The sequence below is a fragment of the Syngnathus acus genome, chromosome 16, assembly GCF_901709675.1.
Source record: "Syngnathus acus chromosome 16, fSynAcu1.2, whole genome shotgun sequence".
NCBI lineage: Eukaryota > Metazoa > Chordata > Actinopteri > Syngnathiformes > Syngnathidae > Syngnathus > Syngnathus acus.
Window position 1 is genome coordinate 12,144,819 of NC_051101.1, and position 27,094 is coordinate 12,171,912.

General features: G+C 42.9%; 1 protein-coding gene across 3 annotated transcripts; it reads right to left on the reverse strand.

Moving 5' to 3' along the window:
- Nucleotides 1-844: 844 nt before the first annotated feature.
- Nucleotides 845-27,041, reverse strand: gabbr1a (gamma-aminobutyric acid (GABA) B receptor, 1a). 3 transcript variants are annotated; one of them, XM_037274829.1, is made up of 24 exons: nucleotides 26,750-27,041; nucleotides 24,959-25,045; nucleotides 24,672-24,736; nucleotides 24,088-24,226; nucleotides 23,112-23,297; nucleotides 22,196-22,213; nucleotides 18,884-19,044; nucleotides 14,775-14,909; nucleotides 12,878-13,048; nucleotides 12,354-12,455; nucleotides 11,767-11,832; nucleotides 11,384-11,575; nucleotides 8,823-9,068; nucleotides 8,529-8,592; nucleotides 7,146-7,223; nucleotides 5,336-5,486; nucleotides 4,559-4,691; nucleotides 4,019-4,135; nucleotides 3,827-3,937; nucleotides 3,661-3,754; nucleotides 2,720-2,847; nucleotides 2,521-2,649; nucleotides 2,018-2,161; nucleotides 845-1,923 (listed from the first exon to the last, which is right to left on the reverse strand). In XM_037274829.1, the coding sequence occupies exons 2-24, from the start codon at nucleotides 25,035-25,037 to the stop codon at nucleotides 1,639-1,641; spliced, it is 2,994 nt and encodes a 997-aa protein (XP_037130724.1). In that variant the 5' UTR covers nucleotides 25,038-25,045; nucleotides 26,750-27,041; the 3' UTR covers nucleotides 845-1,638. The 3 variants fall into 3 exon arrangements, with proteins under 3 accessions (XP_037130724.1, XP_037130723.1, XP_037130722.1); XM_037274828.1 differs by lacking the exon at nucleotides 26,750-27,041 and adding an exon at nucleotides 25,321-25,456 and having other exon boundaries at nucleotides 3,827-3,931; XM_037274827.1 differs by lacking the exon at nucleotides 26,750-27,041 and adding an exon at nucleotides 25,321-25,456.
- Between the last annotated feature and the right edge of the window lie 53 nt (nucleotides 27,042-27,094).

Consider the following 27,094-nt stretch of genomic DNA (forward strand, 5'->3'; position numbering starts at 1 on the left):
GTTCTTGATGTGGGAATTTGAAAAAAGAATGATTTTTATTGATGGAACTCACATATTTGCATACACATAATTTGAACTATATTAACATTTACAGTATGATCTTAGATAATTGAGTGAATACAAACATGTGCAAGATTTACCAGAGTAGTTCTGCATTCATATTACGTATTGTTTATGATACACTGTGATATAACTGCACGCTTCATAAATACTAGATATAAATTATGGCCTATTTATTTCATTTGCTTAGCCACTCCCGCACCCTGAGCTAATGTGGATCATAATAACAAACTCTTAAAGTGCCCGCTCAAATAATATACAAATAGCGCATTAAAAGTTAGAGGTTATAATAATTCTCATGTGACTGTCTTGCTTTACCCAAAACAAACAAAACAATTTTTTTATGATAAAACGATAAAAGAAATTTGAGGATGTGTATCTAAAATACAAAACCTTTAGCAACAGTTTGCTATTTGTCTGTAATAGTAAACAAGATTTTTCAATCAGGTTGATGAGTTTGAGTGTGAACGGCACATGCAAACAAACATTGTCACTTCACTTTACGAAAATGAAAGCCACGAGATTTGCCTATGTAGAAAAAAAAAAATCAATAAGAGAACTTCTGTGACATCTGAGCTGTGCTTGTCATGTGAAAGTGTCACTTTCCTAAAAACAGGCAAATTGGAGGGGAAAAGAATACGAAAGAAAATCCAAGCTCTATAAAGACGTGTAAATGAAATACAAATGATCTTTCAAAATGGTGTTGTTCACTGTGTGAACAGTACATGCAGACTAACATCAATGTCATGTGACTGCTAAAAAAACAACCCAATTTGTGTGTTAGGGGGGAAAAAAAAGTGTAACTAAATTGACATAGTAGAGCTTCTAAAAGTGGGCAAGTGCTTTACTTCACCAAAAAGACAACAACAGAAATAATAATACAAATGTAAGGTAAAAATCTCAGCTGTGCTTGTCGTGTTCATTTATGTACACAAGTAGAAAGTTCTTTGCGCATGCGGGTACATTTCAGTTTTACTGCCACTGTAACAGCTGACAAAAGTCTCTATGATATTTACTCGCCGTCCTCATCCAGTCTCCACTTTATGGCTGAAAATTTCTTGACGCAACGCACGTGACAAAAACAGGACCACGGAGAACAAGTGTGTGGGTGTGTGTAGTGAAGACACAAAAGTTCCGGAACGTCTCCCCCAAAAGCTCTGCATGATGGAGAGGTTTGAGTGTGGGGATGTGCTTGCTATTGCCACGGCGACCGAGCGCCGATAACAAGTCACAGTGTCAGGTGGCAGAGCCGGCCCAAGCCGCCATTCATTGTTAAATTTCAAACAAAGACAGTCACACACACTCTCAGTCAGATGGAATCGGATCCATACTTGCAGGTGACGCACTTAACAGGAGACTCCCACATACACACATGGGACACACAAACAGGACACACACGCAATCATACTCAACCCGAAATTGCTCCTGTCTGCCCCCTAGTGGTCGTGGGGGGTCCTTGGCAGGTGCTTAGCTATCGTAGGCCTTGGGCTGACTCTGTCAAGTGGTGTGGATGCCCCAGTGTGCTCCCCCTTCCCCGTGATGAGTTCCAGGGTCTGGTGTTTTTTCCCAGGGTCCGGTCTACTTGTAAAGTAGCGGAATCTGACTATTGTGACAGTGGTTGCGGCTCATCTTGCTCTCTGCCGGGTACAAGTTGGATGAGTTGGAGAAAGACGGCGGCAGCGAGTGATTGTCGGCGCTCGGGTAGCCGGGCGGGGGCAGCAGGGACTTGGGGTCCGTCTGGGACAAGGGCGGCAGCAGCGGGGCGTTGTGGTTCTGGGTCTGGCCGGTGGATGGGCGGCGGCGGTTGCGGAGAGCTTGTCTCTCGGCCAGCTGGTTACGCAGAGCGCTCACACGTTCCTCTTTCTAAAACACAAACGGATACACAACATTTTTACGACACAAAAGTGACACCCAGATAATAATTCAGGGACAGACACCAAGTGACCAAGTGAGTGACCTCTTGTATGATTTTTTGCAGCTCTCTATTTTCTCTCTCCAGCTGCCGCGACTTCTCCTCGTCGTTGTTGTTGGTGGATGATCCCGTCTTGAGCGTGTCCTGCTGCTCCGATTGCCACTCGCCGCGCGTGATCAGACGACGCATCTGCACGGGAAGGGATGAAGAAAGGAAAATGTGAAATCGATTATTTTAGTTAGTAAGTCAAATACTTTATTATTGAATTGCATTGTAAAGCAGAATGTGAAATTATTGATTTGGGCCTTATTATTATTTATTTATTTAACTTTTCAAAAAAAAATATTGATTTATTTTAAATTTCATTTCTTTATTTATTTAATTTCCCAACCTTTTTGTAATATATTAATGAATGAATGATATTTTAGAGCAAAAAAAAAAAAAAAGCTGGAAATCTGCTAAGCATTCCGTTTGAGCTGCATCTGTCATTCCAGCAGATGGCGGCATTTCCACTTGAATGACAACGCAAACATTTGAACTTTACCCACTTTTGGCACAAAGAGCACCACCAGGGTGATGTAGGCCGAGAAGACGATGGCCAGGGCCGCAAAGGCGAAAGAGGCATCCTGCTGAGACGACAGGATCATCGTCACCGGAGCCGTGATCAGACACAGCACCTGGAGGAGCACGCAGACCGGTTGAGTTCCAGCGCCGACCGAAACGCGTAGAAATTCTCAGGTGACTCACCGCCACATTATAAATGGCCATCCCCACTGCCCGGTGGTCATTGATCTTCTCCGTGGACACAGATTTGGTCTCGTAAGCCAGGAAGATGCCGAGCAGCAGCAACAGGCCCTTGTAGCCGTAAACCACACCTGCAGGGGGCAGCGTTGACAAATGTTTGCCCAACAATTACGCCATATATATGTATCATTTGAATTTTGTATCTGATGAATCATGTACTTGGTGGTGTTTATTGGATTAGAATTATTTATTCAGAGTTCAGAAAGAATATTTTGTTTCTATCATGTTGAACTTGATGCTAGAAATGAACTATTCGTCCTAAACTCTGCAAAACCGTCAGAGCAGGTTCCATGGCACGCTGGATGGCGAATCCAGTGATCTCAGTTTAAGTGTCGGTGGAACCTTTCACATCTGAAGAACCCCCCCGCCCTAAAGTTAATCCTAGCTGTCACCCATTTAACACCAAAAGCTCCTCAGATGCTAATTCCACGGAGCACACTGGACTTCTGAATCCAGTGATCCGAGTTCAAATTTTGCTGGAGAAGCATCAATGTTGTCAGCTCGACTCATTAAAGCGACATGAATGAATAATGCGGTCCTTGGAACATAAAACATGTTGAGCTTGAACAAGATAAGAAACCGTCTGACTGTGTCCCACTCGCTCCCTTTCGACAGCGTATATGTGTTTGATTTCTGTTCTTAGCTGCTTCTTATTTGGAAGTTGAAAGTGCAAGAAGTCACTCGGCATCTCGCTGACTGACAGAGAAAAAAAGAATAAACGCAGCGGGGGAGCCGAAAGAAAGCGTCTTGCCGCTGTCCATTGTCTCATCGGGTGCGCCTGTGAAACGCTACGAGGCCCTGACCCACTTTGTGACCCACATAGAAGTTCAATGTGAGCTCCATACTTCTGTCATTAAACGCCGAGCCAAAGAAAGACAACTCACCGAGCCACGTGTTCATCTTTTCCGAGCTGCAGTGCTCCAGCAGGGGCTGGATCAAGACATCCAAGTCCACTTTGGGGGCCTCCCTGGTGAACTCCTGCTCCGGGTGAGATACTGGTGAGTTGAGAGGAGAGGATAATTTGCTCATCCACCGCTGTGGTAATTTTACCTCGACAGTGATGTGCAGCGGGTCCACGATCTGCCAGATGACCAGCGACAGGAAGTCCACACCCAGGAGCACGCCCACCGTGGCGTAGAGTTTCCACGGCTCCAGCTGTTGCTAACGACAAACAAAGCACAATTGTTAATATTTGGAGGAACTGTAAACCGGAAAGCATAAATAGAACATTTGACATCAGACCTTCCTCTTCTCCTTCTTTTCCTCTTTCTTAGTGAAGAGGGTGTGGACCCACCAGATCTTAGTGAACATGCTGCCGTACGCCAAGCTGAAGCCCAAACCCAGCAGCCACAGACGGAACTGTAGGTGGGGGGTTAAAAAAAAAATAAAAAATGTTAATTTGAGAGCAAAGAGGAGTCCTTAGGGGTGCAGCCTGCCCGTGAATATTATACGACGGAATATTAAGCTTCATCTGTCATTGACCCCATAGGTGGACCAGTAATTACTTGCACAGACCTTGTGTAAGATCCCAAAGATACTTAAGAGGAAAAGCAATTTAGCTATTCCTACTTTTTTGTATTTTATTTGCAGGGCAAAAAGAGGCAAATTAATGTTTGGATAACGTTTGGAATATACATCTGGATTAAACCCAAGTTTTATTTTACACAGTGAAACGTACTTTTAGCGAGTCCTTGAAAGTTAGGAAAGAAAAAAAATCAGCCCTTGAAACTGGAAATCGGAAATTTTGGTTGGAAGCAGCTAAGTCGGCGGCGCGTCGCTAACCTGGCAGACGACGGGGAACTGCGATCGGTGTACGTGATGTCCGTCGATGCCGAGCGGGAAGACGGCGGCCAGAGCCATCATGCAGCCCGCCGCCGTCATGTTGTTCAGGTACGGCTGAGAATTCTGGATGTAGCTGCAACAAAACACATCCACAAAACATATTTTCTTTGGAGCTTATATTTTGTGGGTACAATGCGATACAATATTTTGTGGATCTCGAAAGACCATTTTATTTATTTATTTATTTATTTAATCTATTATTTATTGAATTTCTGTATTTATTTAGCATTCTATTTATTTATTTATTTATTCATTTATTTATTTAATCCTCCCTCCATGATAAATTGCGATTCGCCGAGATTCAGCGTATATAATCACTCCAGTAAACATTTCAAACCGTTTTGTCCAGATAACGACTTGTGACAAGCCTAAATGCTCCAATTGGACGCCGAGCAGCTCGTCAGTGTGAGACTTTTAACCGAGAGCGACATAATGAAAACATTTGATGTGATCCGACACGTTTCCCTTCTGCCAAATTGCGTGTGAAATCTAATCAAAGCCGGAGGAGATCCCACGGAGGAGGGAAGAAACTGCTGAAAACGGCCCATGAGCTCACCGACGTATTGGACTTGAGGTCAAACATAAATTTAGCATGTTGGATCGACGGCACAGACATCTGGGGGGATCAAAAGGAATTTGCTGCGATCGTTTCTGCCTGGGAACTTGAGGCTAGAAATGAACTGTAAGAAAAAATGATCATCTGAGTTGTACTCTTACCGCACGTTGCCGTTGTAGATGTTAAAGGTGAGACAGACGATGCCCAGCAAGATGCCGAGGCCGGCAAACACCGACACGGCGGCGAACAATTTCTGCGACAGGAAGCGGTACTCTTTCTCCACCACCGTGCGATCCGCCGGAGGCCCCGCCCCTAAACGAGACAATTCACCACATGTGGTCGTTACGCATTTTTCATATCCAGCTTGAAGGGGATTCTTTTTTTCTTCCGATACAGTACGCTATTAATAAAAAATAAATGGATATATTCATTTGGCCTTTTTGTCATTGAACTCTGCTACGTAAAAGCACACAGTGAGTGACTGGGCATGTTGTGTGCTAATTAAGCCAGCGTAGTGTAGAGTGAACAGCAAATGATCCCGACGTGCTCCAGCTTCAAATCAACTCCATTGCTGACTAATGAAGTTCAACAAGGGCCAGATGGACCCCAAAAAAAAAAAAAAAAGCTCGCTTTGCTGCTTCTTCTGCTTCTTTCGTCTCGAGGCGGCTACTGCGTGCGTGAGACGACAAAATATTGAAAGCGTGATGTGAATTGTGTTTTATGATACGGCATCAATACGTAGGCCGATATAGGAGAGAGAGAGAAATTGTGTGTGCGTGCAAGTGTGAGCGCCACGTGAAGCTGATGTGTCAGATGTCAGAGTCGGGGTGTCAGAGTGTCACCCCCACAGGCTCGTCACCGCGGCAACGCAGTCGATGTCTCAGCGGCGCCATCTGTCTGACGGCTGACAATATCTACTTCCCACATGACGCCTGCCCGTCGAGTGACATGTGAGACAAAAAGTCAACTTAGTGGGATTTTTATTTACTGGGATTTTTTTTTTTTTTTTAATGCATTGTTGGAGCAGTTTTTGTGAATAGTGTTTAATTCTTAAAAAACAAACAAAAGAAAAAGAGGCTTCATTTTTAAACATCAAACGACGAGAATTATGTTATGTAATTCAAACAACCACACAAAAAATGGTAGCGCAACACATATAGACAGATAATATGACAATACTCAAAGGCATATATTATTTATCTTCTGAAAAGATATTGTCAAAATTATTTAGCCTGTTCCCATTTTCAAATTCTTTATTTTTACTCATTCTTGCGAGCTTGCGGGTTTACTTTATTTTGCATGTTAGCACGTGACCGAGATGTGCTTTGTGCACATGATTTTAAAAACTCAAGTGTTATACACACTTGACACACACTGTGCATGTGTGTGCGCTCGTGTACATGCATGTTAAACATCCAGTGTCCTTGATTAAGAAAAAAAACAAAACAAGTGGCAAGAAAAGGGGCGAAAAGAAAAACACGAGAACAGGGTGTTACCATGGAGATGCAGCTCAGTAACAGTTGCCACAGCGATTAGAAGGGAGAGGCGAACCAAAGTGGTTGTTAGGGCGACCGTGGAGACAGAGAGATAGATAGAGGAAGGAGAGGGAGAAAGTGATAGAGAGAGAAAAAGGAGGTAGCAAAGGACATGGTGGGCAGGCACATTGAGGAACGGAGGAACTGAAGGAGGTAGTAATGATGGAGAGATGACACGAAGGCAGGTATTGATAGAGAAAGGGAGGGTGGGGGAGGAGTGATGGAAGCAGAGATGATGGAGTAAAGAATAAATTGGTAAAGGAAGTAGTGAAGGAAGAGGAAGTCAAGAGTGAAGGACACCATTAAGGGGAAAAAGTCAAGGTGGGTGTTTTGAAAGGTGTGTAGGAGTGAAAGAGGATTTTTTTTGAATGGGTGCAATTCCGAATAAAAAAAAGAACGGAAGGCGATAAGCGAAGGAACCTCCTGCATGACTCACCGATCCACACGTCCTTGCCGAACCACGAGAGGTTCTTCTGGGAGCTGTCGTAGTAGCCGATCTTTTTGTAGCTGCCCTCTGAAAGACGGAGATCGATTTGAACAACTTTCTCAGCTTTTTGGTCAGAAACGTGAGTTTTTGTGAAACACGTTGCAGTGCCGCTCACTAAAGAACGGAAAAAGCGAGAAGCACACTTATTTTGTGGTGAAAGAAGAACGTGTACTTTTTCTTTTGAAAGATGTTTACAATGTCACAGAAAATAATATCCCGTGACTCAAAATGGCTTCCAAAATGGCTGCCATAGAATTGAGGGAATAAGTTGAAATGTGTTTTAAAGCATGTGGGAGGGGTTCCAACTATAAAACAAAAGAGATCTTTTTTCACGGTCTCGCAAATTTTCACCTATCGTAACGTCCTCGTCGTCTCTCCAGATTGCTCGGCGCAATATTCAGTCGGCATTAAATTCCGTTCTCTCGTTTTACATCCTATGGGATGGTGTCGTAGGTGTAACCGATGAAGTGCACTCCAATAAACCACTTCACTCCAGTGCTTTTCATGTTAAGAATGAAAATGTGCAAGGAGAAAGAAGGGATGCAAGAGGAGTGGGACAAACACAAAGGAGGACAAGAGGGAATAAAAGGAGCTTATGTGGCGGCCTTGACCGGGAATACTGATGAGCTCCTTCGTGAAGACGTTTTTTTTTTTTTCCTGGATTCGCGTCAGGTCATTTTACCATGCGGGCCAAATTACCTCTGACACCTCGCGCACAGCCGACGTGAGGCTGGAGTGTGAAGGAGGCTCATCTTTTAAGGAAGCACAGGCGAGCGAGAATAATAATCATCCCTAAAAGTCGTTAAGTGAGAAAACTGCAGCCCGGGTGGCCCGTTGCGTTAATCCAGCATCAAACTGCAGCGAGCACGTTTGTGCTCAGGGCAATTATGGAAGGCCGGTTTTCCCCAAAAAGGGTTTTTGAGAATGCATGCTTGAAAAATACTCTTAGTGTCATTTTAATAGCGGGGTAGAATATGGTAAAAGAGGTGAAATGTCACTGCATGATTTAAATCGTTTCCAAAAAGGATTGGCTTTGACATGAGCCAAGGATCCATGCTTGAAAAAAAAAAAAAAGCAACCTCAAAAATACGGTAAGTAAAACTCCTTGACAGTTTCCTGACAAATGTTTATTCAAGACATTTTGGGAAATATTTATGACATTTTCCAAATTCTTGAATTTTCACTCAGTATAATTTCTTGACGGATTCAAACAATCACAACTTTTAATCTCTTATTCTACAATTCACTAAAATTCCGCAGCCTTTGGGTTCAGCTTTAGCTTGTTAGCATTTAGATGAAGTTTCTATTTTCCATTCAAATGAATATCTTTACCTTGAAGCTGTTCAATGAGAGTCATGGCCATCCTGGAACCTTGAGCATCAAACACCACTTGGCCCTAAAGCAAAAAGACATTTTTAAGGACAATAACAAACCTCTTTTGTATCGAGAATCTGTTCGATGCTAAGTTAGCTTAGCGCTCGACGCATTCAGGGGTGGAAATCTTTCTGTAAAATTCTAATAGAAGTTATGTTGGGGAACTTGGAAAACATTCCAAACTGACAACTTTCCACATGACATTCGTCCAACGTTTGGAAAGTTTCCGACTCAATATGCAAATTGACCTACCGAAACGCCTTCAAAGGAGCTGGTGTTGAGGGCACGGTAGATCTCCGACGTGATGTCTTTGTTGTTGTAGTTGAAGTCTTCCAACCGTCGCCCCTTGGCCTTGAGTGGCGCCACCGTCTTATTAAGGGCCAACGCCAAAGCCCAGATAGCGTCGTAAGCTAGCGGGGCCTCCTGGAAACCGCCCGTCTCTTCGGGATTCATCACACCCAGGCGGGAGATTAAGGCGGCTAGAAACTCCTGGGATGTCTGATGAGAAAAGGAAACAAAATAAAAGGAAATTAGATGAGGACAACAGAAATAATTTCTTCGTTTAAGGGCCTAATTACTGTCGGAAAATTTGGAATAATTGATTCAGGGGTCATTATTTACAATTACCACCGTTTAAATTTGTTCAGTGCATTGGGCTTGAGTTGAGGCGGGTCAACTTTGTGCACCACCATATGGCTGATTGTTTACTAAGGTAATAGCAGAGCCAATGTCGCAAAGATGCAAGCTTTGCCAACTTTTTGGAATCTTTTAGAAGCAGAAGAACATAACGGGAGTATGCCTGGAGGAGGATAATACGTGTCAATCAATCAGCATTTGTCGACAAAGTGTCGCTTTAACGCAGAGCGGAGATGTACTGATGACCAAAAAGCATTAAGTCTGAGAAAATTCCATCATAACACCTCACCACCTGTTTTGGGGGGGTAAATGACCCCCGGGTGATTTGTCAGTTCCGTCCGCTCGGCAGCGAGCAATTAAGCTAATCTGCTAGCGCTCATGTGTGACGGCAGATTATCGCTCGCAATCATCAAGATGTCCCCGAGGATTACCCCGGAGGCCCACGCACAAGTCTTATTCGGCTCTCTGACAAGTCCAATTCATTAAAAAATTCCACCTTGGCATTTAAATGTGACGTGCGATCCCACCGCCTCCAGTGCTTGCCGCGCCGGCTGAGAAATATGCCAATTTCAAACTTGCAAATTGAATTGGAAATAGCATGATTGCGCGTACGGATCTATCCGGGACGCCCGGTAGAGGAGCGCATCAACGGTAGAGCAGCAGGTAGCGGCAGGTGCGTTTTTAAATACAAACAACAGCTGCTGAGGGGAGGGGAAAAAAAATTGGCAAGGACGAAGCGAGGCGGGTAAACATGAAGAATAAAAGTCAACATTGAGGCAGTCAGAAAAGGTCAATGGGAAGATTTGAAGCTTTAAAAAAAAAAAAAAAATTCCCATATCGTCGCACTCGAGTGGAAACATTGTGACATATTGACAATAATTTTACAACGAGAATGGAATCTTCTTTTTAGAAAATCAAAGTATGGTCCCCCATCTTTATGAGTCGACGTGCCTGCAGAGATGAGCAAAAGGAAAATGCTGACGAAATAATCCACCCAAAAAGGTGTTTGTTTTTATTCGTTTCTTTCCCTCGAGGAAAAAAAATCCTCCTTCTGTTGGCTGAGATTTAGCAAACATATTGTTGATAAAGAGCTCAGAATATTTAGCGGTAAGATAAACGCTGAGGCACAGCATCTGCGCAAGCGAGCGCTTTTACAAGACAATGAATTATTTGAATATATTTCACCTTGCGAGCTTGCAAGGTAAATTATTGCCAGCAGTGGAAAATATCAAGGGACAAACACACACTAATAAAATTCACATAAGTCTTATCTTCAGGAAAAAACGAAGAACTACAGCTTATGTTAGCTCGCAGACCACCAAATAAAAAACGTGATATTTATAATCTCCAATTCAGTTTTAACTCATTTTTTTTTTTTTTAATTCTCTAAATTATGACTGCTGTATACTGGAATTTTCTTGTGAGAGACAAATAAAGGAATATATGATCTTTTCCAAGAAGTAATCATCGCTAATCGCTAGCAACACCTCGCTTAAATGCCAGTTAACATTTCACGATGTAAAATGAATTTCTAGGCAAAGGCTAGAAATAGCTAAAGCTAATGTTAGCTGGCAAACCTCTTTGCAAGCAGACATGAAAATGGGACAATTATTTTATTTTCTGAGAAATCGTAAAAGTAATAGCTAGCAGCACATTGCCAACGCTAGCTAGTGAGCATCTCCAACTCAAGGAGGAGCTGATAAGAGGACAATCTCTACGCTCATTTAGCTGTCCTAAATGTCACAAATCGTCCAAACTGTTACTGGAGGACAAAGTCAGAGCCAAGTCATTAAAATTCTGCTTGAGTGTCATAAAGATAACGATAATGTCATACATTTTACGACAAACCATCTAATTAAAGCGGCAATTCTTTCCCGGGGCCGGACCTTACTCCAACCTTAATAAACTGCACAGCGTTAACAGCGAGCCGTTAACACTTTGGTGCTTATCTCCGTGTAAAATAACCCACAGGTGATAATGGACTTTGGCCACCGGGCTGTCCGAATTGGAGTATTACGTTGTCATAATTTAGCGATATGTCAAAAAGGCGTTCTGGCTGTCGACAGTCTCCAGCTCAGTATAGTCCAATTGATTTCTATTTTCGAATGTGTTTTGTAGTATCCCACAATGCATCTAAAAAGTAATGACCAACAGCAAATCAAAATGATTGCGCCTACCATGTTGGATACGCCCCGGACGGTCTCGGGATTGAGCATGACGATCTCGGTGGTCACGTGACCCTCCACGGCCTCCGTCATGTTTTCCACGGTGCAGTTGATGGTCGGGTCCTTGATCTTGAACCAGTTGTCGGCGTACCAGCCGATCAGGAACCAAACGTATTTCTTCCCGTAGAGTTTCTCCTTGAATACCTGCAGGGGGCGACGTGAGAAGGAGGGCCGGAGTACTACTTTTGTCGAAATGAAGCTTCTCGACTCAATTCAAAATGATTCCCTGACGCCAAGATGTCGCCTTGTGGCTTTCAAACGGCTCATTAAGGAGACACAGTTTGGTAAATTTGTGTCGACTGGGATTAATTGAGCAGAGAAAAACAGGCACTCACCTCACAAAATACCTTCCTGGCTTCGGTCTCGTAAAATAGACCCACAATGATCCTGGCGTCTTGACGCTGAGAACGAGACAGAAATCCCTTTAGAGCAACAATAACACCAAAAAAAAAAGTTGTAATTTGTAACTAAGTGCTAATGGCAATTTTAAGAGGCATCAGTGGCGGCCATTTTAGGAAAGACAACATTCCCATCAAAGGCAATTCATTGACATTGATATTAAAACAGAACATTTTTCACCTGCTTTTCAGTCGAGTGCCTTACGTCATTTTTTTTCTGTTCGAAAATGTAAATCTCATAAAGAGCATGAGCTTCATTATCTTTGTTAAACCTTAGAACCACATCGGACAAAACGAATGCAAAACGATAGGGGCGAATACGAGCCTTGACCTTCAGAGTTCCGGAAGCTCAGGATGTATCTCATTAACGCTGCGCATTAATTTCTGCCAACTGGCATCCATGCTAATGATATTTGCAGCTGTGATGTGACGGGGGGGGTCTTGGATGAGAGGATGTTGGGGGGGGGGGGGGGGGGGGGGGTATGTGTTGGCTGACAGCTGAGGTGAATTTTTAATCAAAGCACCTTCAGGTTTTTGACAGCCACAGCCGGGTCGGTGAGGAAGCTCTGGCGAACGCTGATCTCGATGCCGGCCTCTTTGACTCGCTGCTCCAGATCGTCCAGAGTCTGATGGACGGATGGAAACAAACACACAGGGAGACCATTGAAACATTGATAAGGGGACAAAAGTACAAAGACGCTAGCGGTGGTGGAAAAAAAAAAAGCAGATCATTAACTTCCATTACAACAAGAGTCCCAGTATTGACCGCCGCCTCTTGCGACACAATCAATGTGCTTTCACCACCAATAATCCGTTGAAAATATGTTGAAAAGGAGTCCTGTAATTACCCTGAGTGATTGCTGGAAAGAGCAACACGGCGGCTGCGGTAAACAAGCACCAAGACGCTCAATGGCTAATTAAAACAATCCGGTCTGAAGCAAAACGACATCGATGTGACCAAACAAAGACAGCAAATAAAATATGAGTAAAAACATTTGTTGTTTGTTTCCCGAGACTATTTTTCCCGGATTCGGAGAGACGAACTGACCGAGGTGAAGACTTCGGTGGTCTGCTGGATGGTGGCGATGCGGGTCCACTTCCATTTCTGGAAGAGCTGAACCCGGGTCGGGTTATGCAGCGTGGCTGACGGGTGCGTGCGGAAAAAAGTAGGGAAACGCTGGCGGTTGGACAGAGCTGGCGAACTGGAGCCGTACGAAAGCTGGGAAGAAAAATAAAAGGACAGAAACTTTGGAGAGGTCTGGAGGGCAGGGCGGCGCTAAACGCAAAAACAATTTCAAACGATTAGTCTCACGTTGACAGGTGGAACGAAAAACCTTTGGCGGATCTCTAAGATCCGGCATTTAGCGGGTGGGGGGGATTACAGACGTTCCCCTCCGTGATGGATGTCGGACACGTCGGACATTATGTACTCTTCAAAATAAAAGTAATAGTACGATTCTAGTCTTGTACAATTTTCACGTTCATCTCGTATAACTTTTAAGATTCAAGATGTATTCATTTATTAATTATTATATATTTTTTTATTATTAATTAATTTATTCATTTATTTTATCGAACATGTTTGCTGGTGTTTTAGTGATCTGCAAGATTTAATAACGCCATTCGTCACTTATTGCAAAGCTTGCAACATTCCCCACCGGTGGAATTAAACTGTCCGCCACAGGTGCGCACCATCCCGCTTTTCCCGCCTCCCGTAAAAACCTAAAATGATATGTTTTGATTCCGACCCATCGGGACTCCTTCAGCCCTCAAGCAGCGGCAATCAATGCTCAACAGAGCTTTTAGAAACGGATACACAGGATCACATTAAAAGAGTGAAAAGAGGAGCTGATTAAAACCCTCCTTTTTGATCCGGCCGGGTTTCTCTATGCCTGGATTACAAAGAGGCACCTGCAGGCGGAGGTGGTAAAAGTACAAACAGGCTTTTGCGAAAGTAGAAATACGGCAAATAAAAAAAAGAATCTTTTCAAAGCATTGATTCAACTTGAGCTTTTTCAAGTTTTAGTAATCAGCAGTCAAACATAAGCTGGTTTCACCAAAAACACCGGTAGCTCACCAAAAAGCAGAGAAAAGATACAAGTCAAGCTTCACTTCCCGATGCTGAATTCATCTCTTACGTCATCGTCTCAGAAAAACAAATACTGAACTCAAAAGTACCTAAAGATATGCAGTAAAGTATTTGTGCTTCCTCACTGCCTGCAGGTAGAAACAGAATGATGGCGGCCATCTTTGAGAAGGACAAGAGGGGCAGATGCTAACCACTTGAAGCCATTGTTCTTCACGACTAACGTCAGAAACGTCGAAGGCACGCAGAGAAATTAATGAAGAGCCGAGTGAGAGGCGAGAGGAGACACAAAGGATGGAAGAACAAAACAAACTGTTGACAAGCAGGATGCGAGATGGGACAATACGTTCCGTCTCTCGCTATTATGTCTTCGACGGGGTCTTTTGTGGAGCTGCCTCGTTTAAGTGCCGGCGTCTTCGGAATCGATAAACAGTTACATAACGTTGTGGACTGAACGTTTCCTCAAGTTGACTTCGTTTACAGTTTCACTTCACGCTCTATAGGACATGTTACCATTATGTCGCAAGTACTTCAAGGTGACAAAAGCCCGAACTTCTCCTATGGCGCCGACAGAAAAAAAAAATGAAAAAAAACTTCTGTCATTTGAACAAGGCAAAAGATGTTTTGCTAAATTACTACAAGGCAACCCAACCAATTAATCATAATTAAATTACTATTATATTAATAATATTATATAATAAAAAGTCATAAATTATTATATTAATAATATATAATAACAAAAAGCCGTAAATGATTATACTACTAATAATATTATATTATAATAAGAATTGTTCTTGTGGATATTCATCCCCACCGCCTGGTCCAATTCTATCTTATTTCCCACGAGCAGCGAACGTACCACGATGAGGTTCCACATGCGAGCCGCCTCGGCCACGATGGTGGAGACGCCGCTGCAGCCGGGCAGCAGCACGATCTTGATGGGCTCCGTGTAGAGGAGGTCGTAAAGCAGCTTGGTGGACTCGCCCGGGTCGCACTGCAAGGACATCACAAGGAAAATCACAAGGACTAACTTTAGAGAACTAACTTTCAACTCTAATTTCTTTTTTTTTTTTTTTTATCTATTCTAATCGATCCAACTTTAAACTGTTCAGCTCATTACTATTTTTTCAAATTTTCAAAATAAAAGCCAAATTAAAAACAAAATGAAATTTTTAGGTCTAATTTTCTTTTCTTTATTTCAAATTAAAAGCAAGATGGTTTTTTTTTTTACCCATTCTTCCATTATGGACACATTAATTTTCCATATCAAGTCTTCTGCGAGCCATTTATTTTTAATGTTGCAAGATGACAAAAAAGTGTTTTTGGATGCTAACTTGTGATATATTCACATCTTAAAGTATTCATATAGTCAATTATAAAAATTCTTACCAAGGTTGCCTATTACTGATAGGCTTCCTATATTTTAGTTTGATGTGCTTTCAGTGTAACGGACAGCATGGCAGGAGTGATGGGTCGCTTGCCGCCTGCCGCCGTCACGCCTAAACTGTCCTGACACGTGTGATGATTCAGCCCCGCAGAGTCCTCGCAAACACAATGGAAACTCTCCTGACGGGTGTCACAAACAATCAGCGAGCCGTGACATGGCTCCTAATTCAGGACGTTTGTCTCGCCGCCGCCGTCGCCGATTGTTTCTTGTGAGCTAACGAGTGAAAACACTCGCCTGCGAGTAAGAAAAGATACGACGGCGAAATTGCCAGGCGCGGCTCGTCATTTCTTGACTTTTGCCTCGGTGTCGACGGCACCCGAGGCATGAAAGCGAATGAAAGTGCAAATCGTAGCATTGTGCACATTCGTCGTGGTCAAACGGATGCACCTGCACCATCTAATGAGCTGAGCGAAAAAATATTCTAAGACTCACATTTGATTAACATTGATCACCTAAACTCGCTAAAACCAGCGTAGCAAATTGGAAAGATCGAGACCGCCGAAAAGGCCAACGCAACTGTTCATAGCGTAAACTAATAATTGCAACACACGCTACAGTGTACCGATGCTAACAGAATTAGTATCGACTTTTGCTGTCCAACCAGGAAGCGGCAATTTTCGCAACGGAGGCCCGAGGCCGCGGGGGTGATTTTCTTCCAATCAATCAGGAGCAACAATCACTTCCTCCCCACGGGTGGTTTTAGGGGTCGGAAGGCGCAATCAACCCTGTACAGACTTCATCGTGTCGACTCGGATTGGATAAAAGATGGTTCTTTTAAAATATGAGCGTATTTAACCCTTAATCACTTGTGGCGTCCCACCTGGCGGAACCACTCGGAGAAAAAGCATGCCAATAAAAAGCAAGCTTCGGAAACACCCCGCATCCGCACGTGGCATCTGCGCCGTCTCGCTGCGTCGCTGTTAATAATTCATCAAAGTTGGCAGTCTGGGTTTGATGCCGCCATGGCAACGGCCAGTGGCTGGCGTGTAGAAGTGCCTCTCAGCATGTGCGGACGGCCATGTACATGGCGAGGTGCCGCGGCCCTGATAGCCGAGGAAAGGATACGCTGATTTACCGAGCTGCACAAGGATTAAACGTGGCGCTTCATGAATATTGCATGCGTGACACACGCCTGACGCTTCCCACTCGAGTACACGAAAGTGATTCCCGATATCGTGTGAGTTGCTGCTCTTGTGTCTTAAGTAGCAGTGGTTTAAAGGTTTAATCACGTCCGGTGTTAGCATTAAGCTAGCAGACGTTCATCATAATACAAACAAAAGGAAACATTTGTAAAGGCTGAGAGACAAACATTCACACTCAACTCGTTGTGAGTCACTAAATTTAGAAGGGTTAGAATTAGCGTCACATCAAGCGTTAGCATTACGCTAGCAGACGTCCATCACTATACAAACAAAAGGAAATATTTGTAAAGGCCGAGAGACAAACATTCACACTCAACTTGTTGTGAGTCACTAAATTGTGCGAATGCCGAGAGACAAGAGTTCGCACGGATCTTGTCGGATGTAAATATTTGTGTTACCGTATTTTCTGCACTATAAGGCGCACCGGATTATAAGGCGCACCTTCAATGAATGGCCCATTTTAAAACTTTGTCCATATATAAGATATATACATTTGGCCTGCGGGCCGGACTTTGGACACGCCTGCTGTAGTGGCTCAATATTGGTCCATATATAAGGCGCACCTGATTATAAGGCGCACTGTCGGGTTCTGAGAAAATTTGAGGTTTTTAGGTGCGCCTTATAGTGCGGAAAATACGGTAGTCGTTTTCCGCTTTCACAAAATATCTACGGAACAACATCAAGCGATCTCCAACTTCTATTTGCAAACAACAAATGTGCGGGAATGCAATTTTAATGTGTCGCTCTGATCTAACATCAAAGTTTAAGATTCCGTTTCTTTTTTTTCCTCGCTACTTCAGAAGTTTGACTTAATTTCAACTTCAATTTGATGTCGATACGCCAGCGTCTTCGTGCCGCAAGATGAATATTTACCCGTTAGTGAGCGACGATAATGATAAGCGGAAAGGGAAATATTGCGGCTAATGAATCCTGGCTAAGGCGCTCATTGTCATGCGAGCCACTTCAACTCTTTGGCAATTACAACAAAAGTGGAAAAACACACAAATCCACTTTTCTCGCCTACACACACTTCCTAATGTGTGTTTAAGCGTGTGTGTTTTATTTTGTGTGTAAGTTTGCCTGATTAAGTGTGAGGGAGCGGCTACGGGTGTTGTAAGTTTTTGAGTTTTCGTGTGTGTGCTAAAATAAGCTTGTGTGTGCTCCTGTGTGTGTGTGTGTGTGTGTGTGTGTGTGTGTGTGTGTGTGTGTGTGTGTGTGTGTGTGTGTGTGTGTGTGAGTGCATGAGTTTACAGTAAATGCATGTGTCGTCAAGTCTTTAAGTACGTGCGTGCGTACATGTCACCAGCTGCAGGCGACAACCATTCTGTCATCCAATCGCCATGGAAACGGCGCACGGAAATGTTTCTTCTTTATGTCAGTGTGAGCTGCATCCGCCACACGTGCACACACACACACACACGCTTTTTATTTAGCAACAAAAGAACGGGGAACACACTCACACATACGTCTTGATTTGCAGACGCGCATTTTGGATGTGCTTTGCTTGAAGAGCAACTGTGTTGCCATGCCAACGCGCGCGCACACACACGCACTTCTGCTATTCCAATGCAGGGACACACTCGCTAATGAGAATAAAGCAAGATACGGGTGCATATGTCTCACTTAAAGTGTTGTTGACAGACGCAACCTGGAACAAAAAGCACTCCACTCTTAGTTCCTCATGTGACATTTCCAAGAAGTGATTGACGGGCGTGGGAGGTGTGTTTGCTCTTTTGGCGCGACTAATGAGGGTCTCAGGCGCGGTGTTGATCCATCATAGCATGGAGTGTTATGACAGATATTATGATATATGGCCGGTTATGAAACCCTCCCCGAAAAAAATACTTTTATTGACATCCAGCTGCTTATACATTTCAGAATCAAATTGAACCATCCATAATCCGATCTGTGTATTCTGGTTAAAAAATATATAATAATGAAATAAAAAAAACAAATAAGTGGTTTTCTAATTAAATAAACTAATTCTTATTAAGAAGCACATTAAAATGGATGGATTGTATCAAATATATTTCTATTTATTAAATTTTCTAAAATGAATAAAATGCAAAACATCACTGTAAACCACTGCGAGCTATAAATGAACTGACAATAAAAAATTTTTTAAAAACATTCCGAATAATCTCAAAACCTTGCTAGCAATGAAACAACAAAATATTTCATTCAAATAACGAGAATGAATTGACTCAATCCAAAACTGCCAACTGCAACAACCATAGCAACAACAAACTAGTGCAAAAAAAATTCCTCAAAAAAAAAAAAAGGAAGCGTCGTCTTAGATGTACCTACCTGTCAAACTCCTTCAAACATTCTTTTCATTTTCTCAACATGCAGCGTGCGGAGAAAAATAACGGGACTCACCATGCTGTCGTAGTGGATGAGCTCCAGCTCGTAGTCGGGCAGGATGTCGCTGCGGTTGTTGACCAGGTCCAGCGCCATCTGGGCGGAAGGCATGCACGCCTGGCCGCCGGGCCAGCCGCCGCTCATGGGGAACAGCGCGCCGATATACAGCTTCTTCTTGCCTGAGCACGGCCGCGCCGACATCAGCAGAAGCCAGAAGAAGAAAGAGAAGACGGTCAGAGGAGCCCGGAGGCAAGGCGCCCGCCGCCGCCGGGGACGCGCGCGACTCGCCGGCATCACTTGGACAACACGTGGAGGAGAACGGCCGGAGAACCAAACGTCAGCAATTACATGTTCGAGTCACTCGGTCACTAAGTCAATTCATGTCTAGGTCTTATCTCGCCTCCTCGCTGCTGTGCATCGATCTTGAAATGTGGAGACAAGTGTGAGCGTCACCACTTTAGGGCAAAGGGAAGGAAAAAAAAAAAAAGAAGGCGCGAATGAGATACCGGGAGCAGAGTGTTGATTGGGAGAAGCTGGAGCCCCCTAACGCCCCCCCCTTAAAAGAGAGAGACTGGAGTCACTCGGTGTGTGTGTGTGTTGTGGTGACAAGGAGTGGAAATAGCAGCAGAAGGCAGGCAGGCAACATCTTCCCTCCCTGTAAGACTATCGTGTTGAAAACAGATGAAAAGATTTGCAGCTGAAGAGGAAGCGGCGTCTGATCCGCACTGCATCGCTCGCTCCGTGTGTGTGTTTGTGTGTGTGATATCGGCTGAAAGCTTAGTTAGTGAGCCACAACTTCATTTGATCACATTTTGCCTTCTTTTCAATATAAGGCTACCCAGGCAGAGCGTTTAATGCTACGTTCCATATGCTAACAACCAAATTTAAAGTGAGAGAAAGTGGTATAAATTAATTTACTGTCCATATATACATGTCACCACCCCATGTTATAGTGTTATCAAAAAGACAAATCATTTTTAAACCCTAATTGATGATATTCAGGGTTCTTAGTAGTGATCCTTGTGGAACGCCACAAGACCTTTTTTCTATATACTTGGCTTTATTAGGGTTTCAAGACACCCAGAATTTTAAAGTACACATTTTTTTTAATTTCCTGGGAAGGCGGCAACTTTTGGGCATACGCTTCCCGAATTAAAAATATTTTATTTATCGTACACAATACATAATCTTTTAAGATTAGAGAATTTCCTACCAGCAAGTCTTTAGCATTCATTTTTAAAATGTATTAACATTGCACCTGAATTGAACCGGAACATCGCCTTAAAATAAACACACACACACCAACCTAACGAATAGAATGCGAGGGTGCCGAGTTATCCAAGTGCCATTATCCGAGTGTCTGCGTTACGGACGCGGTTGTCATCATCTGGCATTTGCCTTCCACCTCCTCGTGCGACCCGTCCGCCGCTCCATCAATTATTCAGCGTTGAACTTTATGTCCAGCTCGACTGGAGCTCGCTCTGTATGTGTGTGTGTGTCTGTTTTTAAAACCCCCGCCGAGGCGGATGGTAGTTAGACTTTGTTTTAAAGGTTGGAGAGCTTTATACCCCATACCTGTAAAGGGGACAATCGATGTAAAATTGACTTTTTTAATGTCTTTAATCTCAGGCTGTCACTGACAAATCTTTTTATCATCGATTATCATATTGATTATAACGTCGACTACTCAGGTAATTGACCCCACCCCAGCAGGTGGCGCAAAAGTGGTTTTGTTGACAAAGTCAATCGAAAGACTTTGTGGTTCATATATACCTGAAGATGCAAATCCTGTCCAAAAAAAGACCTTGGAGACAGTTTAGAACATCGAGTGGTGTTCTAAAGCAAAATCTCCCACGAGCCATCTGTGTGTACTGACCCTGTGCCGTTAGCCTACAAAAAAATAAAAAATAACAGCAACAATCCATGATGTTGTTTTTGCATCATCCTGCTAACCAACGAGCAGAATTGCTCACGGATGCTTAAAATTCGATCCCGCAAATAGAAAGTATCCATCTTTGCGTCTGGCCGCCGCCTCCCACCTCCAAGTGCGCCACCTCCACCCACTTCCTGCCACCTCAGCGGGAGAAAGGTTAATGCCGTACCCGGTTCCTGTCTGCCTCTTGGCTTTACACAAGTCCAAACATGAGTCACAGTCCGATGATGAAAATGAGGTAAACATTTCTCGACCATAAAGTTATAAGTTTCTCGCCTTGCACAATAAAAATAATAATGACTAGAAATGATCCAAACACAAAAAAAAAACAGAAAACTCGAGTAACACACAAGCAAAGCCAAAAATAACATTTCAAGATACTTTTTATCACGTTCGTTCACGCAATTAAAACGGCCACCTTGCGCAATAGACATAAATATCAGCACAGCAAATAATCCACATGGTCAAAAAAAAGTCCCCAACACACATGCAAAGTACGTGTCCTAAAATCAATCAAATGCAATCATTCCTTGACAGCAATGAGAAATAATCCAGCAATAATAAAGAATTGCTCCCGAGTCTCACACATTTCAAACGATGACAAACCCCGTTCTCAATTGTCAGCCTCCGCAAGGCAATTAGTGGCAATCTCACGAGGCCACCCAATCTCCACCAAGCTGGGGAATGACAATTAGCTTAGTGATGAGAAAACTCAATGGTCCTCATCCTCGCTGCACTTAAACACCATTTTACAAAACTCCCTGGGGGAGGTACTCGATATCCTTGATGGCTACATTGGCATGCGTACAGTACACTGAAACTTGAATTCCAATGAAACGACCGTACTGGACTGTACGGATTTAGAAGTGGTGCACTATCACTCATAATAGAAATGACATAATTTAATTATTTCATTTTTTACTTTTATTCATTAAGTGTACAAATTATCTAAAAATAATTTTAAACCTCATTAGACAGCTTTAAACGTTTGTAACAAAAATATTAATGAAATAGAAAAATAAATAAAATATTTTAGGGAGCAAAGAATCACTTTAAATAGAAGGGCATAGTAAAAAAATTAAATAAATGTTTGATATCTTGACTTTGCAGTTTTTCTTTTCCATAAAAAGACTTTCCATGATTTATTTTTCTCTTTTAGGGTGACTGCTTCCTGGTGGACGAGTTCTCACATCGTCTGAAGAACTCTGTTGCCCTCTTGTGGCCAATAAACAACATTACAGTTGAGGAGGCACATACTTTCCAAGATTCAAAACACGCATGCGGAGAGCTTTTTTTGGGACTTATTTTGAATAATTTCCACGTTCTGTGGGTCCTGATTCTACAACCTAGCATATCACACAAATACGAGTAATTAATTGCAATAGAAAATGTCTTACCTGTGCTGTTTTTGTCATCTATGGAAGACAGAGACAAAAATAGAAAAAAGAAAGAAATGTTAAAAAAATAGACAAGTAATGACAGTTACAGATTGTTCATTTTCCAAGCATTTGTTGTTTGTTTTGACCCAGGCCAACAATATCCACCAGGATAAAACAATTATATGAAAATATAATAATAATATACATCAATAGCCTGGCTGACGAATCATTGTTTCAGAGTAAAGTGAAAGTATTTTTTTTTGTTTCATACTACTCATTTTTGGATAAAAACATCTATCGTAATCAGTGTGACGATGTTGTAATGCAGTACAACTGCAATGCAAATCATTTGTGTCCACTAGATGGCAGCAACAGTCTGTTTGGCTATGGCTGTTCTTACGTAATCTCGTCACGTCTCGACAATAAAATCACCAATGTCAAATCCGCCATCACACATTTCATTCTTTGAGTGATGAAGGTCACCACACATCAGACGTCTGACTCAAAAATTCACTCAAAGCTTTCCGGGTGAATTTTTCCAAAAATATAGAACAAGTCAACACTCCACTGTTTCCAAACTGTTAGGGATTACGCAACCTACTTTCACATTGTCAGAGAGCTGTTTTTTTTTTTTTTTTTTAATCCAAACATTCCCATAGCAACTTTAATGGTTGCTGTGGCAACACAGATAACCAGCTGGCAAGCTGTGGCTTTCTTTCACCAAATCCTCATTCATTTGCATTCATATGAGCAAATATTGAAACTTAAATCTGGCTAATGTGGATTTATGTAATTTATGCACGTGTGTTTTTAATTTATTCTATTGTGGATTATGGTAATAACACAAATAAATGTGTGAAAAGTGCTGTGAATCACTTCCAGATGTTTTGTATTTGATTTTTCTTTGCTTTGGCGGTGTCACGGTGTGACTCACAAAGGCAGATGGGTTTAGGTGCGTCCCATTTTCCCAGTTTGGTGCAGTGGCTGACATTACGGCCCTCCAGAATGAAGCCGCTGTGGCAGCGGTAGTGCAGAACCGAGCCTTCCACCGGAGGTCCCGGGGGTCTCACTGTCACCTGACCGTTCTCCAGAGACGTCCAGACCCGAGGACACAGCAATACTGGAAGAGAGAAGGCGTGTTAGCATCACACGGCTAAAGAGGCTAACAAGCGAAAAAATGTCATGTTAAAGATTTGGACTCGTTGATTATCTGAATTACAAATAACTATTTAAATTGTTTCCCCAAACTCAATAAATGTCTTTTGTGAGACTCTGAAAGTGACAGGCCGATATTATAATCATATTTGGAACATTTTAATATTCTGTGTGTTTTGGTTTCTGTCTGTTTTATTCGAATCTGGTGGCAGGGGTTCTTTTTAGAAATGCATTTCGATCTTTGTTGTGTGTGTGCGTGCGTGTGTGGGGACTGTTCCCCTCCGGCATGTAAACACATTTTCTGTTAAAGTCATCTAATCTGTAGCTTTCTGCTTTTTAGCACAAAGAAGCATTACTTGAATGTAATGGACTCAGGGGGGATCTTATTAGGAACAAACAAAAAAAAAAGAGTAAAAATCTAAGAAGGATTTCAGCGCATCACTGCACCCAAAACATGACCTGAATAGAAATTTCACACTTGCTTTTGTTTTCTCACAAAACTATGCGTCTTTTTTGGTTTGTACCACCTTCAGGGATCTTTTCCATCCAGGTTTTTTCGTTTGTTTTGCTGAAACTGATGCCAGCGGCCATTTTGTTTTAACTTTCCACAAAGCACTTCTGAGTGACTTTTGGGCAATTGTAAAGGAAGTACTGAATTTCTTGTCGATTGTTTAAACCTGAAACTGAAAGGAAAGAATTGAAAGAGAGCTTTTGCAATCCCAAACCCGAATACAAATAAAGCCTGGAGTACTCACGACAGCTGCTGTGCTGCGTCATGTCTGTCCACGTGCCGTTGGGCAAACACTTCCTGACTTTAGGCCCGACGATGACGCGATTCCCGCGGCAGATGTACTCAATCTCATAATCCATGGGTAAGATCTGAACACTGCGAATCTGCGAAGGCACAGCAATGAAAATGACACGGAGATCCCTCATGCGTTCAAGTCCTCTCGAGACAGCGCCATATGGCGGCGGCCAGAAAAAAAGAACATTGCAGAGTTGTTTTTGCGTGACGAGAATTTCAATGACACTAAAAGTCGGGTGAACCCAAGCCCTTCCCATCTCACAGGACGCATGGCGAGAACATGCAAACTCCTGGAGCCCAGATTCAAAGCCCGAAGCTGTGAGGCAGACGTGCTAAACACTCTTCCACTATGCTGCCAATTTGTATTCATCATTTGGCAGTATTAGCGCAAATACAATTCATCTTTAAACCACAAAATTCAGAGTTTCTAGTATTGATCCTTGTGGAACACCGCTAGTTTTTTTTTTTTTCTTTGAAAAGCCTATTTTGTATTTAATTATAAAATAAAATAAAAATAATTGTATTTATCAGCACCTGCTCTTGCGTCAGGCCTCTGTAGCGGATGCCTCCTTCCCTCGGAGGCCGGATGATGGCACAGCCTGGAAAAGTGCAAGAAAAAATAAATTATGGAAGAATAAAGCATTCACTGGACGATGTTGATACATCACAGCAAACAAAACACATGATACACGCTCAATTTATCTGACGAATCGCACTCTCGACTGACTTCGTTCATTCCCATCGGACTTTATTCCTTCCCATCATCCCACACACAGTCACGCACGCTTGTCCACACACACACACATACATGCACAAATTACCTCCAGTTGATGAATTATGTATGGGAACAACAAGAGATGGTAGAATGTGGAGAACCAGTAGAAACAATTGCATCGCCATGACTCCACCTAAAAGACAAAAGAGAAGACCAGTAGTTATTTACGTGATGTTATATTTGAGTCATCCTGCACAAAATTATGTTTTTAGCTTTTAATGCAATAAAGTTACTAACAGCAATTGTCCCGGTGCTCCTATAAGACTTTCGGCGTTCCCACTGTAGCCAGAACTTCAAATCTCAGATTTCCAAGTATGTTTCTTCATGCACACACAACAATGAGACGAAATACAGCCGCTGTTTCTAGAAATATTTGTGTATTTCTGCCTAAAATGTGAATAAGCACACCTCCGTGGCGGAGACAGATGGCAGCGAGCTTTGCCGGCCGGTGGAAGGCAGACAAACTCAGCTGGAAGCCGACAATATTTTTAGACTTATGCTGACAAGAAGGCGTGCGGGAAGTAGACATTACCCCACTCGAAAAAGGGGGGTGATGGGGAGGACGGGATGGAGAGCAAGAATGAGAGAACGGGTCGGCCCACCGGGAGTCATTAATAGCAGCGTATCACTGGGGCAGATGAAAGCGGAATGCACGCATGTGTGTGTGTGCGCGTCAACTGGCCTCAAGCTTGAAATGCAATTAAAGCTTGAGAAGCGTGGACAACGTCCCCGCCTCGGCTCCACAACACGGCGGGCCGGGTACATTCGTGCTCTGCCACCTCCTTGTTGAAATATTCAAACTCTTATGCAAACCTTCTTCAACTCACTTTTTGTAACCTTGTCACTGCCCATTATCTTCCACAAACATGGAAGCGATTTCTCTCTATTTGGTACATACTTTTCTTCCGAAATATCATTCTGCCTTGATGGTACTGCCATCATCATCCATGAACCAGGACGATCAGGATGGGAGTATGAATAATATTATTTCAAAATTGCTAGTTGCGTGCAGTAACCACACAATCACTGTATTGTAATACTGATATCACATCTGGATCACTGACAGTACAGAATCAAATATCGATACTGTCACTCTCCAATGGCTATCCAACAAATTGTACACCAGCATCAAATAACGATATTGCTAACGTCACATTCCAATATATTGATTAACATAAAGCCCATGTCAGTTATCACGCTGTATCATTATACACCAGATGATAATCCTCATTGTACCTGCAATTACAGTATCAGAACATTGATATCGTGATGTATCATATATCGTATCATATCGTACTGTACAGATGTATCATATCGTATCATATCGTACTGTACAGTATTAACAGACACCTTGAATGAAACATACGATATACCCAAAGTAACTCTTGACTTTTTACGCCAAGTAAATCTTACACTTTGGTTATCACCGGAAGCTGCTTGATAAAAGCTCGGCTCGGCTCGGCTAAGCTCGGTTCGGCCTAGCATCCACCTGCCGGAAGCTGAAGAGGCGCGAATCACGCATAAGGTGCGTTCATGACAGCTCGAAGATACCTCGTGTGTGTGCGCGCGCGAGGGGTCACCGGGAGGGTGCCGCCACAAAAAATCTTCTGGACCCGTCACGAACCGAACCTAGGCGGTCTCCTTTTTCCAAAGCGAAGATTGTGCGACTGCGTAAACGAAACATTGTGGCTTGGACGAAACGTTGTCGTTGCCTAAAGAAATGTAGATGGCACTTAAACGCATCATTTTTCCTGCGGATCAGCCAAACCGGACCATGTCAAATGATAAAAACCGTATACACATACTGACAGACATTCGTAATGTAAAAAACACTTACCTTGACTTTGAAATGTCAAATAAGAATAGAAAAAAATAAACTATATAGTCCAAATGTGCATTTTGTTCCTCTTCTCGTATGGCTTTTAGGGCTCACCGCTATTTACGTACGCGTGTGTGCATAAACGGGACGTTGGCAGGCACGTAAAAGCTAAACGACACAAAAAAAAGATGGATTGCTACAAAATAAATGAGACAGACATGCACTATATACAACAGCGAAGCTATTGAAAGCCCCCCCCCTCCTCTTCTCTCTTCCTCCTCCGTCCCTTACAATCTGGAGCTAATTCCCTGCCGACGTCATGAGGATGACTACGCATGCGCCCAAATCAGGTCCATGAGACTC